The sequence below is a fragment of the Podarcis raffonei genome, chromosome 3 (assembly GCF_027172205.1).
Source record: "Podarcis raffonei isolate rPodRaf1 chromosome 3, rPodRaf1.pri, whole genome shotgun sequence".
NCBI classification, from domain to species: Eukaryota; Metazoa; Chordata; class Lepidosauria; order Squamata; family Lacertidae; genus Podarcis; species Podarcis raffonei.
This window is the reverse complement of record NC_070604.1, coordinates 99641493-99661811: the sequence shown is the minus strand read 5'-3', so window position 1 is coordinate 99661811 and position 20319 is coordinate 99641493. Positions and strand designations below refer to the sequence as shown.

The 20319-nt window shown below is 43.0% G+C and overlaps 1 protein-coding gene across 2 annotated transcripts in view; it reads right to left on the bottom strand.

Annotated features, from left to right (window-relative positions):
- KCNH1 (potassium voltage-gated channel subfamily H member 1) overlaps window positions 1–20319 on the bottom strand; it is a 228598-nt gene that overhangs the window by 193815 nt on the left and 14464 nt on the right. The window contains exon 2 of one of the 2 annotated variants that reach the window (XM_053383261.1): window positions 1065–1191. In XM_053383261.1, coding sequence (XP_053239236.1) covers window positions 1065–1191 — 127 coding nt within the window. The remainder of the gene's footprint in view (window positions 1–1064; window positions 1192–20319) is intronic. The other variant, XM_053383262.1, reaches the window with a different exon arrangement.

Sequence of the window (20319 nt, the reverse complement as noted above, 5' to 3'; positions counted from 1 at the left end):
TGGAATGTTTTTATTATTTTCTGGCTAAGTACCTTAAAAGAAGGAGAGAATGCAAAAGTGCCATGACCATTTTGATCTTGCTAGTTTCATGTTTGGTATCCTTCCTGTGTGGTTTACTGGTACCAAACATGATGAATCTGCACATTATTTAACACTCTTGGAGGGATGAGGAACCCTCCCTCCAGATGCTGTTAAACTACAACTCCCATCACCCCTGGCTGTGATGGCCTGGGAATCAGATTCAGAGGCTGAACCTGAGGAATCCCAGCCTGCACAGGAGTCCCCGCCTCCCGGGCCGGCTGAGCTGGGGCAGGGGCTTGAACCTGAAGGGCCCTCACCTGTGCCGGATCCTCAGGAGCAGACACCAGCTGAATCTGCTCTGGCTCTGGAGGTGATCGAGGACCCATTGCCTGCAGGTGCTCCTCTCCCAGCCCTGTCAGGGGAAGGTGAGGTTGCCCCTGGGTCCAGTAACCCTCCAGCTTCTCTGGAGCTGCAGAGGCTCAGGGCAGAGAGGTGAAGGAAACTAAGTTCTCACAGGAGGAGTGCTCGTCTTAAGGCCAGGAGAGACGAGTCACCTGTGGGCCGGGACCGGACTATGCCTCAGAGGAGATAAAGGCCAGTCAGCCCAGTCCCAGGTTGCGGGAGCAACATCGTTGGTAACCTGCTCCTGCTCTTCGAGAGTTCCTGACCACGCCCGGCTCCTTGCCTTGGACCCTTGACGGACAGCCTCCATACCCTCGACCTAGGACCGGACTCAGACCACGCTGCACGGTAAACACCCCCCCCCCCGGGACCAGCACACTGGCTTTTGGCCATGCTAGCTGGAGTGGCTGGGAGATGGAGCCCAGCAACATTTAAAGGGCTACAGGTTCCTCATCCCTACCCTAAAAGCTCCCTCCTGAATAAGTCCTGCTCTCTCAGCCACAAAATGCAGCTGTGGTTTCTACAGCCTGGGGAAGAGTAAACTGAACAGTGGGCTGATCAGATTGTTTTCATTCAACCCGAGCAAGAACAAAGCAACATTTGCAAGTTACCGAACAGAAAGCAAATCTGCCTTGAAATACCTGCAGGTGCTGCTTTTTTGCATAACTTCTGCTCTGTGGTATCCCGAGAGCTTGCAAAATCCATCATTGCTGTACACAATGGGCCAATCCACTATCTGGGCATTGCCCAGGACAAAATTGGTATCTGCTTGAAAAAGAAGACATTTACAGTATTAGATAAAACAGCTGCATGGCACAGTAATGGGTTAGACCACAGACTCCCACCCCACATACATGCGCGCGCATGCATGCACACTCACTCTGGGGGCAAAGCAGTTCCCAGCTCTTTGAGGCTCCTCCTTATTCCATTCAAGGACCAGATTGACACCCAGCTCAGGAATGCTCTAGCTCCCAATGCTTCCCCCCCCCCAGTCGACAAAAGTATATTTTAAATTTCCCTCCCCAAACTCAAACTATCCAATCGAAGTCAGTCTCAGCAGATATGCATCATCCTTGTGAATAATAATAATAATAATATTTTTTTATTTATACCCCGCCCTTCCCGGTTCAGAAAACAGGGGTCAGGCTGGCTAACAACAAATTTAAAACACTTAATTGTGATACAACAAAAAACAGCATAAAATACAGTATAAAAGCGTGAATAACAATAAATTCTAAATTCTAAAATCAATTTAGGGGAAAATCCATCCAATAGACATTAGATGGTCACCAGAGCTAGCTGGCTCAATTAGTCCTATTTGGGCCAGCGAGGAGGCCAGGGGAGAATTAGCTGTGGGGTCCCAGAGCGTGTAATCTTCATAAAAAGGGGAGGGGGAGGGAGGGGAGGGGAATAAAAAAATCAGCCTAAATTCAAATTGAAAGCCAGGCAGAATAGTTCTGTCTTACAGGCCCTGCGGAAGGAGGTTAAATCCTGCAGAGCCCTAGTCTCATGGGACAGAGCATTCCTGAATGGACTCGCAGCTTTTTGGTCTATGTTCTTGTACTTCTCATATCTGCACAAGCATGTCCAGGGCAGTTCAACAACAGTACAAGACTGCCTCAGTGTTTGACCCCTCATTCGCTGGCTGCTGTTGTGCCCTATCTTCCAGACATTGTCAATTCATTTTACTTTTAATTTGTACACGACCTTTCTGCATTACTATACACAAGGCGATCTACAGCGACAAAATATACAACAAAGAACACACATCCAACAATAATTTGATCCAACGTAGAAAGTCATAATAAAACATAACTTTAAAAATGGAATGACTTCTATTAAATAAAGTAATATACAATAATCTTTTAGAATACAATAGTACACGATAAAATTAACTCCCAAAACATCAGCAAATAATAAACAGAAATTCACTCTTAACTATTACAATAAATAATTATTTAACCATGATCCATAAAAATAACTGCAAGTCACAATGCATAAAATACCACAATACAGTGGTACCTTGGGTTAAGAACTTAATTCGTTCTGGAGGTCCGTTCTTAACCTGAAACTGTTCTTAACCTGAAGCACCACTTTAGCTAATGGGGCCTCCCGCTGTCGCCGCGCCGCCACCACATGATTTCTGTTCTCATCCTGAAGCAAAGTTCTTAACCCGAAGTACTATTTCTGGGTTAGCGGAGTCTGTAACCTGAAGCATCTGTAACCTGAAGCGTATGTAATCTGAGGCACCACTGTACATACAAAAACCATGTTGCGTGGCGAGTTCCCAACCCCCCCCCCCGCTAGAAATAATGACACATGACACAATTATTAAGGTTAATGGGCTAAAAAAGGCCACAACTTTATTAGTTACAGGTGATGAGTGATATTGGCTTAGGCATTGGACCTGACCGACTATATCTGACTCCAACCCGTCTGCTGGAAGTCCGGGAAGGGTTATCCACCAGTAGGGGGAGTCCTGCTGATGCACATCAACTAGGAGCTCCCCCGGAGTCACCAATAGGGGGCTTGCCTTAGGCCCTAACCTCCCTAGGCTTCGGACAGTGCCACTCCCCCCAGAATCCTTTAACGGACCACACTTCAATATGTGGGGCAGGTGATGGCGCTACCTCCCCTCTTTGCATTTACAGAACTATTCCAATGCCTAACCACCAATATCCAGAAAGTTGTGACAATGTGCTATGAGGTAGGCGAAAACCAAGCGGCTGGTGCCAATTTGCTAAGTGGAAAAATTCCTACCAGGCCCCAGCAACCAACCGAAATCCATAGCAAGGTCAAATAAAAGAAAACCTTAAAGGGGGGGAGGGGAAAAACCGGAGCAGTTGGAAGGCAGAAAAGAGGGAGATCTCTGGCTGCGTCCTGCCTTTATGGGGCAGGCCACACCCCCGGACCAACCCGATTGGCCAGCTAGGGGGTGACGAAGCCGGGAATCATCCAGTCGCCAGGGGCCGGCCTCCCACCCCCTGCACACATGGAGGGGCCGTGAAGCCCGCAACCCCACCTCCTCCTCAAGGCGGAAAGGGCTTAAAAGGATCAAAGTGAGAAACCAAGACACACAACTTATAAAAATACACACACACCCCAACTCCTCTTCTCCCTTCCCAGCTGCTTCTGCTGTTTTTAAAATCATGGCCTGGGAGAGGCTAGTTGCTCAGCTGGGAATGACTGAGGGTGGGGGGAGGCAAGTCTCTTTCCCTCTTCTTTGCACTTCCTTGTTGAGGAAGCTGACTTCTGCTGCATCATTTTAGATTTTCTTCTGGTGGGGCAAATGTGCTTTCTCTCCTAGATGCCTGCCATGACCACTATGGAAAGGAGTGCTCATCAGACGAAGGAAGAAATGTTTCATTATCGCAACTTCTGGTCATCATAGAATTGTATTGCTGGAAGGGACCCCGAGGCTCATCTAGTCCAACCCCCTGCAATGCAATAAATATTTTCTTTGCCCCCTGTTCATGCTGGCATGGAGCACCGTGGGCTGCTGCCATGGTTTCCTCAGGAAATGAAGAAGATCCTAGGCTACAAAGCCTCTATCAAGCATGGCTTGACATCCATCAATGAAGCTTTTCTGTACAGAAAAGTCTTCTGAATCATCTGATAGTATTTGGTATAATGCTGTCCATGCAGAAATGTTGTGCTTCACTCCTTGTATCCCTCTGACCATAGTCACATCTTACTTCTGTCACTGAACCATCACATGCAATGTGGCAGTCTGTGAGCTTTGTCGAGGGTGATAACCTTATCTATAGCTTGCAAACCCTTCATCCTTCCTCGGAGTGTATGAGAAGGGCTTCTGCAATGCTTCTTTATCCTCACCACCAGAAGAAGGAAAAAATAGAAAGTAATCTTTTCCACTGGATGTGATTTCCTTCTCTTTTCTAAATATTTTAGTAGCTTGGGAACCAGCTGGTCAGCTGCACAATTCAACATTGTTTTTGCGGACAGCAGGATACAGATCTCTGCCAAAGTCCAAACTGATCCACAAACGCAAGCCTACTCCTGTTCAACAAACAGCCTCACCAAATGTTGAAGGAACATCATGTAGTTATTTGATAAGAATATAAAAAATCATGAAAGATCGTTTTCGAAAAAATCAGTTAGCATCAGCTCTTGCCACTAGGCTTTGCTAGTACAGTGGTACCTCGGGTTACAAACATTTCTTATTTATATTTTATTACTTTTCCATACATTCAATCCACATTACAATTTCTGTTAAATTTTCCATTTTTGACTTCCTTCGGCTTCTCTGCCAATCATCCAAATTCAAACTTCTTTAATTACACATTTCCAAATTTTACTATTGCCTTTATACCTACCCCCCACTTCTATTTTGCCTTTTTACAATATTTCTTATTCTAAATGCCACTAGCGTTATTGCATTATCACTTACACATTCCCAATATTCAACCAATTTTCCCCAGTCCTCGATGAACTTTTGATCTCGTAGATATCTGATCTTCCCAGTCAGTTTATCAAGTTCTGCATAGTCCATCAGTTTCATTCTCTACTCCTCCAACGTTGGTATTTGTTCTTGTTTCCATTTCTGGGCCAGTAGTATTTTTGCCGCTGTTACTGCATATTGGAAAAGTTTGTGGTCCTTTCTATTTATTTCATTACCAACAATTCCTAAAAGAAAAGCCTCTGGTTTCTTAACAAATGTATATTTCAACATTTTTTTCAGCTCAATATATATCAACTCCTAGAAGCTTTTCACTTTCTTACATTCCCACCACATATGATAAAATGTACCATCTTTTTCTTTACATTTCCAACACTTCTTACATGTTTTGTACATTTTTGCAAGTTTTACTGGTGTAATATACCATCTGTATATCATTTTCATAACATTTTCCTTTAGTGCAGTACATGCAGTAAATTTAATACTTTCATTCCATAGTTTTATCCAGTCGTTAAATTGTATATTATAACCAATATCTCTGGCCCATTTTATCATAACTGATTTAACTTCCTCATCTTTTGTATGCCATTCCAACAATATCTTATACATTTTGGATAGGATTTTATATTCATTATTTATTATTTCTGTTTGAAATTTAGAATCTTTCTCTGCATATCCATATTCTTTAAGATCTTTTTTAAACATATCGTTTATTTGGAAATAATGCAACCAATCATATACCGACTCTTTCACTTCTTCATAAGATTTCATTTTCCATTTCCCCCCTTCTTTAATAATCAAATTTCCATATGTAATCCAATTCTTTCTCATATTAATTTTTTTTACACTCATAACCTCTAAAGGAGACAACCAGTATGAAGTTTTTACTTCAAGTAGGTTTTTATACCTCTCCCATATTTCTATTAGCGATCTTCGGGAAATGTGGTTCTCAAAACCTTTATGGATTTTCTTCTTTTCAACCCATAAATACGTGTGCCATCCAAATCTGTTGTCAAATCCTTCTAAATCTAACAGCTCTGTATTTTCTAATTTTATCCATTCCTTTAACCAACAAAGACATGAGGCTTCATAATACAGTTTCAAGTCTGGCAGGGCGAAGCCTCCTCTTTCTTTCGCATCAGTTAATAACTTAAATTGAATTCTTGGCTTCTTACCCTGCCAGATGTACCTTGAAATCACTCTTTGCCATTCCTTAAAGACCCCAGTCCCCTTGATTATTGGAATCATTTGGTACAAAAATAATAGCTTTGGCAGCACGCTCATCTTTATAGTTGAGATCCTTCCCCAGAATGACAATTTCATTCGTCCCCACACTTCCAGATCTTTCTTTATCCCATTCCACACTGGTGTATAGTTATTCTGATATAAATCTATATTCTTGGGGGTTATCCAAATACCTAAGTATTTTACCTTTTTTACCACCTCTATACCTGCTTGTTGCTGTATAGTTTCTATCTTATCTGGCTCCATATTCTTAGAAATTATTTTAGTCGTTTTCTTATTCAATATAAATCCTGCCATTTGGCCAAATCTCTCTACCTCCATAAGTATATTTTTCATACTTTCCGAAGGCTCTTCCACCGTTATGACCAGGTCATCGGCAAAGGCTTTCACCTTATATTCGTTCCGGCCTACTGCAACCCCTTTTATTGCCTCATTTTCTCTTAGTGATTTTAGAAAGACCTCCAGTACCATGATGAATAACAATGGCGAAAGTGGACACCCCTGTCGCGTACCTTTAGATATCCCTATTTCCTCCGTAATCATATTGTTTACAATTAATTTAGCTTTCTGTTCAGTATAGATTGCTTTTATTCCATTGAGAAATTCCTTCCCCACCTCCATGTATTCTAAATTTTTTAACATAAAATCCCAAGATATATTGTCAAAGGCCTTTTCTGCATCCACAAATATTAACATAGCTTGTTTCTCATTTCTGGCAGTCAGATATTCCAAAATATTAATTATATTCCTTACACTGTCTCTCATCTGTCTGCCAGGTAGGAAACCCGCTTGGTCCTTATGTATGATTTCTTGCAATATTTTTTTTAACCTTTTTGCTAAAATACTTGCGAAAATTTTATAATCTGTATTGAGTAATGAAATAGGCCTATAATTTTTAACTTGTGTTAAGTCTGAATCTTGTTTCGGAATAAATGTAATAAATGCTTCCTTCCATGTTTCCGGAATTTCTCTTTCCTTAAGAATATTATCCATAACTTCTTTCAGAGGTAACGACAGGATGTGTTTCATCTCTTTGTAATATCTTGCTGTAAATCCATCTGGCCCCGGAGCTTTCCTTCTTTTAAGTTCTTTTATAATCTCTTTTATTTCATCAATTTCTATTGGGGCGTTCAGCCTATCTCTTTGTTCTGTTGGGATCTTCTGCACCATTTTTTCTTTTAAATACCTTTCTATCTTCCTCATATTATTCTTCTCTGTTCTTTTATATAAGTGTCTGTAAAAATCCAAGAATCCTTTTCTGATACCTTTTGGACTATCTATTTCTTCCCCCTCCACGATGATTTTGTTAATTGTATTCTGTTCATTTCTTTTTTTGATTTGCCATGCCAGCCATTTGCCTGATTTGTTGGCCGATTCAAAATTCCTTTGTCTCATTCTTTTTATGTTCCATTCAACCTCTTTGTTGATTATCATCTCAAATTGTGTTTGCAAAGCCTTTATATTCTGTTTTACTTTCTCATTATTCGGTTTTTTAACCAATTTTTGTTCATTATCCATTATTTGTCTTAAGATTTCCTTCTTTCCTTTTTCTCTATTTTTATTTTTGATTGAATTCTCCTGAATAAAGAATCCTCTCATAACCGCCTTGCTGGCATCCCAAACGGTATTGATTTTCGTGCCCTTATTGTAGTTATTTGTAAAATAATCCATCAAAGTCTTTTGGGCTTTATCCACAATTTTTTGATCATCTAGGAGGTAGTCGTTCATTCTCCATCTGAACGTTCTCTCTTCATATCCTTGTAATTCAAATTTTATTGGACTGTAATCTGAAATTACTCTTGGTTGAATTTCTATTTGCCTGATTCTTGGAGTTAGCTCATTTGAGACCCATATTTGATCGATTCTCGACATTGACTGGTTAGGATCTGAGTAAAATGTAAATTGTTTTTCTAGTGGGTGTCTTAGTCTCCAAATATCAATTAAGTTGCAGCTTTTTATCATTGAAAAAAATGTCTTTGGGAGTTTCCCTTCTCTGCTAGTCCCTGCTGCTCTTAATCTATCCATTTCCAATGACACCACACCGTTCATGTCCCCCAGTATTATAATCTTTTGGTCCATATATTCGAACAGCTTTTCTTCCAAATTTCTGAAAAAGTCTGTTACAAACATTTCAGGTTACAGACTCCACTAACCCAGAAGTAGTACCTCGGGTTAAGAACTTTACCTCAGGATGAGAACAGAAATCACATGGCGGCGGTGAGAGGCCCCATTAGCTAAAGTGGTACCTCAGGTTAAGAACGGTTTCATGTTAAGAACGTACCTCCAGAACGAATTAATTTCTTAACCAGAGGTACCACCGTACCAGCAATCAGCTGGTTGCCAACGCTGGAAAAGTCCTGAACCTTTTCCAGCATGGTTTGATTTCAAACCAAGAGGGCAAAGGAAAATGTTTCACCTGGTATCATGATGACACCAGGTGACTGGCAGGTGGGCGGCCTCACCCTCCTGTCAAAATGGCCTGCAGGAGCTGAGGAACCTAAGCACCAAGCAATGGCACCCCACTCCTGCCCTATTGAAACATGCCATTGCATGAAGGATCAACTGCCTCAATGGGTCTAGAGTTGACTCAATCATAACAGAAGTCTCCTGGCACCATGAAATAGATACCTAAAAGAAACAAAGCCCAGCCAGACTATTGCTGTGACAAAAGAAAGAAGGATCATCATTTTGAGGGAAGAACATTATAAATCAGGTTTGGATCTCTCTCAGCTAATGCTTTGTAGTCCATGATCACATTCTTGATTACGGGTCAGGAAAGGAGTACCAGGAGTGTGCTAGCTTGATTTTCTTTTTTGATTATCTCAAGATGAAACTTATCTGATCTGTCCATTGCAATTTCAGGAATCCTTTTGAGTTTCAGCGACCGTGTGCTCAGATATATTTTCATACTGCAGTTATAATGGTGGTTATTTAGAATTCTATTCACTGGTCTTGAGCAACTCATTTAAGAAGTCCAGCACATTCAAAACTTTTCCAAAGTAAACTGAAAACTGGCATGCAGATGCTAAATTCTTGTACAAACTACTTTTGAAAGAGAAGGGGAGGGAAGAGAGAATGTGTCTTAGCACAATTCTTTGGTCAAAGACTAAGACAACTTGTTCAAAATTCAAGTTGAAGTGTTTAATCTAACCTTTATCAAGGTTTTTCTTTTGCATAGTTAGCCTCTATGTTGGTGATAATCTCAGTTACTGGAGAGAAAGGCATAGTCCTTTTGGGGGGGGTGGAACAATTGCATTTGTAATTTTATAGTGTTGTTATATTGCATTATGTCTTATTGTAAGCCGCCTTAGTTATTATTTTAATAGGAAAGCAGGACTTATATATTAAGCTAAAGCTAAACAACATAGTCACTTTGGAGACTAGTGTGAAAGCTTGTACATCTTAACACACACACACATAGATAGATGATAGATAGATAGATAGATTGATAGATGATAGATGATAGATGATAGATGATAGATGATAGATAGATGATAGATGATAGATGATAGATGATAGATGATATAGATAGATAGATGATAGATAGATAGATGATAGATAATGATGATAGATGATAGATAGATAGATACATAGATGATAGAGATGATAGATAGATAGATAGATAGATAGATAGATAGATGATAGATAGATAGATAGATAGATAGATAGATAGATGATATAATCCCAACTTGGCTTTCAGTACTCAAAAAAGAAGTATCTGTATATTTCACAGTAGCAATTAACAGAATAAATGGTGGAAATGTTCATGCAGGCTAAAACTCCAAACACTATAAACTACTTTATCCGTAAGTAAAATCTGGAAAACCAATATCTTTTTCCTCACACATTATATGCATTATACTCTGAGCAGGAAGAGTTTATTGTGAGCATGGTCCCTTCACTAATCATTACATTACATTGAAGATATCTTCCAATCACTTTGAGCCCTGCTCCCCAGTTACGTAAAAAGTGTGGAAATTAGGCTTGAACTTTCTGCCTTTAAATGCATCCTACAAAAGGACTAGAGGAAACTTTGCAAATTTTAGCCCCAGTTCAGTGGGGCAATTGACTGCCAAAATCCACTGAGACATTGTTTTGCCATCATGTCAGATTTGCCATCATGGATATCATTTAATGGTAAGGTGCTGGGTATGTCCTAGAATGTACTCTCAGTTCCTGTGGGGCATGAATGAGGCCCAGTAGCGTCCCTTGTCAGCTAGATATGCACCCAAGAGTCCTCCAGAAATCTCTGTAACACCGGAGCTCTGATACTCATGAACTGCTCAGCGTACGGTGTAGAAAGGGTTCATTGAAGTAATAATAATAATAATTTATTATTTATACCCCGCCCATCTGGCTGAGTCGCCCCAGCAACTCTGAGCGGCTCCCAATCAAGTGTTAAAAACAGTACAGCATTAAATATTAAAAACTTCCCTGAACAGGGCTGCCTTCAGATGTCTTTTAAAGATAGGATAGCTGCTTATTTCCTTCACATCTGAAGGGAGGGTGTTCCACAGGGTGGGCGCCACTACTGAGAAGGCTGGTTCCTCTGTCTGGTTCCCTGTAACCTCACTTCTCGCAATGAGGGAACCGCCAGAAGGCCCTCGGCGCTAGATCTCAGTGTCCGGGCTGAACGATGGGGGTGGAGACGCTCCTTCAGGTATACTGGTCCGAGGCCGTTTAGGGCTTTAAAGGTCAGCACCAACACTTTGAATTGTGCTTGGAAACGTACTGGGAGCCAATGCAGATCTCTTAGGACCTGTGTTATGTGGTCCCAGCGGCCACTCCCAGTCACCAGTCTAGCTGCCGCATTCTGGATTAATTGCAGTTTCCGGGTCACCTTCAAAGGTAGCCCCACATAGAGCGCATTGCAGTAGTCCAAGCGAGAGATAACCAGAGCATGCACCACTCTGGCGAGACAGTCCGTGGGCAGGTAGGGTCTTAGCCTGCGTACCAGGTGGAGCTGGTAGACAGCTGTCCTGGACACAGAATTAACCTGCGCCTCCATGGACAGCTGTGAGTCCAAAATGACTCTCAGGCTGCACACCTGGTCCTTCAGGGGCACAGTTACCCCGTTCAGGACCAGGGAATCCCCCACACCCATCCGCCCCCTGTCCCCTGTCCCCCAAAAACAGTACTTCTGTCTTGTCAGGATTCAACCTCAATCTGTTAGCCGCCATCCATGCTCCAACCGCCTCCAGGCACTCACACAGGACCTTCACCGCCTTCGCTGGTTCTGATTTAAAGGAGAGGTAGAAGATGTGTGTTGTGTGCACACTATTGGCTTAAAAGCTGTGTGCACACTATTGGCTTAAAACACAGCTAAGTTGTTCCTTTTCTAAATCTGAGTCAAAGCTGGTTTGGGGAAAATGCATCAAAAACACAGTATTTCATAAGGAATGACAGCATAGATATGAATTGTGGCTAATGTATTGTGTGCACTGCTTCCCAAACTAGCAGTTTGAGTGCATAACCAGAATGTTTGGAAATCACTGGCCTACAGCAAGTAGGAAGAAGCGGAGGCTCCGAATCATTCTTACTCCCAAGGGTAGCTTATCCTGTTTACAGCAAAGAGAGAAAAAGAATGAAGAAGAAAAAGAAACAAGCATGTCCTTTTAGCACCGTTCCATAGCACTACGCCTCCATGTCTGTATTTTTAAAAAGCCGCCCACATTACATCTCACGACATATTTATTATTATCAACAGCAATTTCTCCAAGTGAGAGACCCAAATAAAAGAAGCATAAACATTCCTGCCTCTGAACTTCCCTCTTTTCCTGCCACCATCACCCTTTTTTCTCCGTAAAAGGCTTTCCTCTCGCAATGCGCACGTGGGATTCAATCAACACGTCTTTAGTGATGTACACCCACTGCCCGATTGCATTTACAACAGGAAAAGTGATCTTTGCACTCCCTTTGAAGTAAAACACGGTGACAATATAACTGCAGGACATTTTAACTGCTTTGTTTCTCCCAGCCTGTGTTAAATCCCCTTAGCTTTTCGCTAGCTCTTTGCTGGTCTTCCAGAAACAATAAAGCACATTAGCACTTACTGTGATTCTTTAAGCCAAACCACTTCTCCTTCTAGGAGCCCATCCCTCCTGGAGATTATGTTCTCGTATTAACTCTGTCTCACTCCCCATATGAACCAGTGTAAACTTCAAATTGCATTCCGTCCTAATTGTAATGACTATGTCAGAATGTCCTATTGGTTTTGATGTTTACAATATCCAGTCAAGAACATCGAAACAGGAGCAGGTTGATGGATACTGGGGTCCAATACTGAGCTTGCAGTATCTTTCTATGGACATAATTTCAGATTAAGGGGCAAGGAACAAAGGTTTTCAGTACCAGGACAACATTAAAGACCTGCTATTGGGTGCACTCAGGGTTAAATTGTGAACACTGCGTATTTTAAGAGAAATTGCTGTGGTTAGTTGCTGTCTTTTTATACCAAAAGAACTATATAGCAATATAACAAACAGGTTATTCTCAGTGGCCAATTAAACCCTGTGGAGGCTCCTAGGCAGTCAAAATCGGGGGTGAGGGTGCTTGCAAATTATGTCCAAATACATAAATATGTATAAACCAGTTTTATTTCAGGATCAAATCAATATTATTTTGATCCATTGTCTCAGGACCACTAAAAGGCATCGGGCCCATAGGCTGGTGCCTACTCTGTGTATTTGGTAATCTGGCACTGGTTACTCTTTTTTGAAAGATGGATCTGTGCATTTGGTACCCACGTCTAATATTTGGCCCATTAATTAATAGCAATAGTGACTCAGTGTGCAAGATCAGAGATGGGGGGAAATGAGGAACTGATTTTCATTATTATTTTAACTCTTCCCCCAAGATGACCCTGCTGCCCTTTCAGTGGTTTTTCAAGAGATGCTGTGCTATAAATAAATAAATAAATAAATAAATACACATTTTTGCACTGGGACAAACATATTGTTGAGCGGATGATGCAGCCTGCCTGTCCATTCTTGCAAGGCATTGTGGCAAAAGAAACCACAGCAGAGGATCAAAGCAGAGGCAATTGGCTGGATTGTGTTGGCAACAAGGACATATTCCCTCCCCTCAAGCCTTCAGAATAAGGGCATCCTCCAGTCTATTTATTTGAAATCCTTCTCACTACAGTTTCCTCTGTTGGGGGACAGAGTTCCATGGGTGCAATGGACGATGTTGACACATGCCCTTTGTTGAAGTAAGTTTTGCCTTCTGCATATAGAATGGGGGCAACATCTTATCCTTAACCCCAGGCAGAAAAATGTCTTGGGGCAGCCCTGTTTGCCGGTGAACCTGATTTCATTGTAAAGATGCTTGGACTTGTCCTGGAGTGCACTGGAGTGGGGACACGATAGGGATGAAATTTCATTTATGTTTAGATTTAAAAGTGAGCCTACCAAATCTGCCCTTTCTAAAGCAATACGCAAACTGGAACACAAGTCCAAGAAGCTCTGAAATTCGCACACCTCTGAATTTTGCAACAGGGTTCCAGACAAGTAATGTATACAAAGTTGCATGCACTACAGTAAAAAAAAACCGCTTATATTGGTGAAAGTAACCTGCAAAATGCATTGCAGTAGGCTTTGCAAAAATGAGTATATTAGGAAAAATTCATGCTAAAATGCTTGCAATTTTTCAGAGGTTGTGTGTGTGTGTGTGTGTGTGTGTGTGTGTGTGTATTATTCTCACGTGGCTGCAGAAATGTAGACAACGGGATGTATGATATGAAAAATTAGAAAGAGGAAGAATGGAAACTGACGGCTCTATCTATCCATTGCTAGGCAACGGCCAGGACTTTGGGCTGCACTATAATCCCACCTGATGTGAGAGTGTGGCCTAGACAACACCAAACAGTCCCTAGAGGCTACGCACTGTAAGGGAACATGGGTAGTGTTTACAGTGGTGGCTGGGGCCCACTGGGGCCCCCACTCTCCTCCCTACTGAGTTCTTTTATTTGATTTTTAAACGTATACAGTGGGGGGAAACCAAAACAATTCAAAATCCAAATACAGTGGTGCCTCGCAAGACGAAATTAATTCGTTCCGCAAGTTTTTTCTTCTTGCGAGTTTTTCGTCTTGCGAAGCACGGTTTCCCATAGGAATGCACTGAAAATCAATTAATGCGTTCCTATGGAGACTGCCTTCAGACCAGGTCCGGGGACAGTCTGTCCCCGGACCTCTTCTGAAGGCTGGCGGTGGGAAGAAAAGCCCTTCTCCTGCTGCCAGCCTTCAGAAGAGTTCCCGCAGGGCTGCCTAGGCTGCGGATAGCAGTCTGCTGCCCGGCGCGAGGGGCGCTCTGAAGTAGAGTGCCCCTCGCGCGGGGCAGACATCTGCAGCTTGGGGAGCCCTGCATGAGTTCCCCGCAGGGCTCTCCTCCAAGCTGCGGATAGCAGCCTGCTGCCCTGCACGAGGGGCGCTCTTAAGCAGAGCGCCCCTCGCGCGGGGCAGACATTCGCAGCTTGGGGAGCCCTGCAGGACTTCCCCCGCAGGGCTCTCCAAGCTGCGGATAGCAGCCTGCTGCCCCGCATGAGGGGCGCTCTTAAGCAGAGCGCCCCTCGCGCGGGGCAGACATTCGCAGCTTGGGGAGCCCTGCAGGACTTCCCCGCAGGGCTCTCCAAGCTGCGGATAGGGGCAGCAGGCTACTATCCTGCAGGGCTCCCCAAGCTGCGGATGTCTGCCCGGCGTGAGGGGCGCTCTGAAGCAGAGCGCCCCTCGCGCGGGGCAGCAGGCTGCTATCCACAGCCTAGGCAGCCCTGCGGGAACTCTTCTGAAGGCTGGTGGGGGATAAGGGCTTTTCTTCCCACCGCCAGCCTTCAGAACAGCATTCTGAATGTTGGCGGTGGGGAGGAAAACCTTCCTCCCACCGCCAACATTCAGAATGCTGTTCTGAATGTTGGCGGTGGGGAGGAAAAACCCTCCTCCCACCGCAAGCCCCGGGAACAGAGGAGAAGCGCTGCGCGCCTTCTGCTCTGTTCCCAGACCTCCCACCGCAAGCCTTCAGGACAGGTCCGGGAACAGAGGAGAAGGCGTGCTGTGGTTCCCCGCTGTCCCCAGAGATTTCCCTATGGGCTTTCATCTTGCGAAGCAAGCCCATAGGGAAATTTGTCTTGCGAAGCCGCTAAAAATCGGAAAACCCTTTCATCTTGCGGGTTTTTCGTTTAGCGAGGCATTCGTCTTGCGGGGCACCACTGTATCGAGATTACTCTGAATCTCTTGACTTCCCCTATCCCTTCCATGGGCCCTAATGATAATATTTACAACTGCTTATCAATACTTATCCAAATTTTTATCCTTCTAAATTATCCATAGTTTCTGTTACTTTACAAGTGTGGTTAAAATCCTGCCAGTGTTTTAACCTACTTACAGTGGTCCCTGCTGAGTTCTTAAAGGGCAACATTAAGACTGAGGAAGAGGGAGCTGACAGGAAATAGCACCCATTAGATTAGTTGTAAGTGGGAAGGCCCTCAGGCCCTCAGGTGCTGAGATCGGCAGAGGTGGCCCTCTTGGTGGTTCCTCCACCCTCAGAGGCTCAGAGTGGGTCATGACCCAGGAGAGGGCCTTCTCTGTGGTGTCCCCTCCCCACAGAGGCATGTCTGGCATCTTAATTGTACAGCTTCCTGAGAATGCTGAATACGCACCACTTTGCCCTGGCTCTTGACACTTGAGGCCTATATTTTAGGGCTCACCTTATTTTCACAATTGTGAGTTGTTTTAAACTGACTTTAGCATTGTGTTTCAATGTTGTGGCCCACTCTGGGAACTAAGGGTGAAAGACGGGTAATCAATCAATCAATCAATCAATAGTACGGGGGCTAACTGAGCTTGGTGTGACAGTGCCCCATCTACCCTAATGGAACAGCATCTACTAAATGTTGAACAAACCATGTTTCAGGGAAGCTTCTCTGCCATTACTAACTTTCTCGCTGAGGAACCTTAGATTAGCTTACTTACACAGAGTTTAGGAGTAGGGTTCCCATATTTCAAAAGGTGAAAATCTGGACACAACAGCAAAATCTCAAAAAAAAACCAACAACCCACAACTTTTTGAGGTAATTTTAAGTAAATACTGACATGAGTCACCATACATCTGGAATGTCCACACAGTTTTGAACAGCCAAATGCTGGCTATGTACAGTATGTCTGGGAAATTCCAGACATATAGGAACCCTATTTAGGAGGGCATTAATCTGATATAGCACTGCAGTTTTCAGGCTGTGTTAAAACTGATTAATGAAGGCAAAACTGAGATCTATGCAGTCGGCACTTATGGCATCCATCCCGTGAAGAGAAAAAGTCAGATAATTCTAAAGATTTCCGCACAAGCACCTATTTATTTTTTCTGGATGCAGAAAAGATATCTGTAAGGCTGAACAAAGTTACAGTCTATGCTCTCACCCACTCTACTGAGAACAATGGATAAAAAGAAAGGGAAAGGTTGTTGCTCAGAGTCCACATCCTTTCACAGTATTTCTTGATGGTAAAACATCTCGAAGGAGATTGATTTTTATTTTCCTTTTTTTAAAAAAATGGGTCCTTTTCAAATGGAATGATTTGCCACACAGTGCTAAAAGAATTGAAAATAGGTGTGTGCTGAAATGTGTGACTACAACAAACCCTGGCAGCCTCTATTTCTACAGCATTATTACTAAAACATAATGACATTCTGCAGCAAAGGTTTAGAGACCTCAGAGGTATGTCTGGGTGGGCCTGTATCCATAAAAAAATACCAGGTGCTGATTCACATGAAAGACAAACGCCTACCTGAGCAAGCAGAGTTCAGAAAAACTGTCTTGTACTTAGCAGGCAGTCTTGCTGAAAACCAAAGAAGCCCAGTGTCTGAGAGGTACCAGTTTTGGAAGCACCAGTTTGATGAGGCAACAGAAATAGATAGCTTGCAGGATGAGCCAATGGCCAGTGTCTGTGTCACTTAAGACTGCATACTCACAACATTTTAATCTAGAGTCAGTGGAGACCTAACCAGGTTACACACACACACACACACACACAAACACACACCACCATGCAGTCCACACAAAATCTAGATCTTTTGCATACATTTGTCTCCTGAAAAGCACTTCTTGAGAAACTGGTTTCATTCTGAAAATAAAAGCTCATTGTGGATCATTATCCCACAGTGTGCCCATTTGAAAACAGGTGTAGGCAGTCCCAACAATGAGAGAAGGCCATCACCTGCCCAGTGATGCTGTGGGGGAGAATCATATTCCAAAATTACAGTCACCGCTCTCTCCTGGGCTTGTGCAGTGATGAAGAGGCATGACTCACCTACGGTAATCAAGATGTGGGTTTTCAAATGCCTGTCAAGTAACCACACCCAAACTTGTGGAAGGCAAGTTCTAGAATCAATCTAGATTGATATCAACATACAGTGGTACCTCGGGTTAAGAACTTAATTTGTTCTAGAGGTCTTTTCTTAACCTGAAACTGTTCTTAACCTAAGGTACCACTTCAGCTAATGGGGCCTCTGCACAATTTCTCTTCTTATCCTGAAGCAAAGTTCTTAACCCGAGGTACTATTTCTGGGTTAGCGGAGTTTGTAACCTGAAGCGTATGTAACCTGAAGCGTCTGTAACCCGAGGTACCACTGTACTGAAGATGATCGTGAGTGATTCCAGATTCAGAAAACCTGCATTTTTGTGCCACAAACTAAGTATGCAGCCTTAGTTGGGATTTACATTGGGGCAAGGGCCATTGGTTTGTCCTGTTAGCTACTGTAGAGTAGATAAGAACGACTGCGAAACCACCACTGATACAGAGTGTAAGCGTATCAAAGGACTCGTTCAGCTTTGCTTTGCTCTCTTTCTTTAGCGTGTGGTGTCTGATGGGGAATTATTTAGGCAGCTGCAAAACCTGCTTTTTAAAAAACCCACACCTTCTCTTCCTTTTGAATAGAAGAAACCCTGCCTTAGGCCCGTGTTATCAGCGCTGCCAGAGAGCTATATAAAAAACAGCACCAATAAATCTGGAAACCTGCATGAAGCCTGAATCGAGGAGTCAAGGTTCAATAGGCAACACAATCCCCTTGTATCTCTTGTCAGTGAAAAGATGAAGAATTTGGTTTTTAAGAAAAGAAAAGAGCAAAAAAAAGCTGCTCAGCTGTTCTGAGAAGAGTCCTGGGATACGCCTCAAGCAGGGGACCAAGCCCTCACAGGCCGTGACTACAGACCTGCTAGCATTGTTTTCCTGCTTCCTTTGCTAAGCAGACTGCTCAATGGAAGAGAGATGAGAAAGGATTGATTCTCCCTTGCCAGATTGCTCCCTTCAGGAAGTAGAACTGCAGCAAGCAGAAATCATTACGATCCCCTCACTTTCTCACAGGCCTCAACCCAGCAAAAGGAGTAAGCAAAGCTGTATCAGGCAGGCAGGAGAACCAGGAGGCAGAAGAACCAGGAGGCAGAATGGCAGCTAGAGATAAGGAATAGATATGGCCCAAGACATCTGGCAACCTGAGTCAAAGGTGGCCCCAACATCACCCATCCTATGAACAGTCAGAAGCCTGCCAAGCAAGCATCTGAGCCTTACTTCAACACAGGTGATGGGGCAGCATCCTTCACCTCGCCTGAAGGCAGCAGACTATCTTAGGAAGCTCAGGCATGGCACAGACAGCGTGGCACAGACATGCATCTTGCCCCCTAGCAAAAGCCGCCTGAGCTGGTTGCCTTACTCTGCCTGTTGCTTTCTGTTGGCATTGACCATAGCAGGGCCTTTTTGGTGACAGCCCCCTGTTTGTGGAAAGCTCTCTCCAGTGAGGTACAGCCTGTCCCGCTCTTTATTAACTTTCAGATTAATTGTTTAAAACCAAATTCCTGTTTATGCAGGCATTTGATAGCTGAAAGTTTCCGTTCATGGCAACCTTGAAATGATTAGCTAAGGGCGCAAGTGATTGTTTTTAGATGGATTGTTTTTATTTTATTGTTTTGAAGCTGATATGTATGTCACTCTGGGCTCCTTCAGGAGGAAGGGTGGGTCCCCCAGGTATAGGGTGGTACAGTGGTACCTCGGGTTAAGAACTTAATTCGTTCCAGAGGTCCGTTCTTAACCTGAAACTGTTCTCAACCTGAAGCACCACTCTAGCTAATGGGGCCTCCTGCTGCTGCCGCGCCACCAGAGCACAATTTCTGTTCTCATCCTGAAGCAAAGTTCTTAACCCGAGGTACTATTTCTGAGTGAGCGGAGTCTGTAACCTGAAGCGTATGTAACCTGAGGTACCACTGTATATAAATTCAGAATAATAATAATAATAATAATAATAATAATAATAATAATAATAATATGCATTTAATAAATACAGATAAATGATGGTGGAGCTAGCTCTGCCAAGAGAAAATGAGGCCCATGAGCACTGCTTTTCTTGGGGCCCAAAACCTCTCTCAAGGAAGCAGCATGCAGATATTTCTATTTTTTAGAGCAAGTCTGCAAAGTAAAGCAGGTTGAGGCAGCAAGACAAGAGAGTCAGGGCTGCACCACACGCACTTCAAACTGAGGAGGTGGGAATGTCATTTAAAAATAAAATGTTCCATCATGTTAAACGAACAAACCTCCCTGACTGACTCAGCTTGAAAACACACTCAGGTCTGCCACAGGCTCGTGTCTCCATCCCAACGCAGGATAGTTAATGGGAATGTAGCAAATATTTCACCACACACCCCAAATATTTAACAATAACTTACTGCAAGTGCAGGGTCTTGGAAATAGGGGTGAGTGAGTACTATAATAATAATTTATAATAATAATAATATATTATTTATACCCCGCACATCTGACTGAGTTTTTAATGTTTGATGTTTTATCATGTTTTTAATATTCTGTTGGGAGCCGTCCAGAGTGGCTGGGGTATAAATAATAATAAGAAAAAGAGGAATTATTATATTTATTATTAAGAAAAACCTCTCTGTTCGCTACCTTTGCATAATTTCATAAACCTCTGCTATGAGGAGTGGTCACATTTCCTACATTTCAGAGCACAATCCGCTATCTGAAGGGCTGTTTACTCCAAGCCTCATTTAAAGCTACGAAAGAATATTTAAAAGTGCTTAAGGGAGAGAAAGAAACTTTGGAGCTGTCCATCAACAGACGGAACAGACTCAAAGATCATCTGATCACAGTCTTCTCTACTATGGCGAGATTACTATATTTCCGCTTATTATTTCTAAATTTGCTATATGCATTTGTCTTGGTTACATTTGTTCAGTTCCCTTCTTGCTT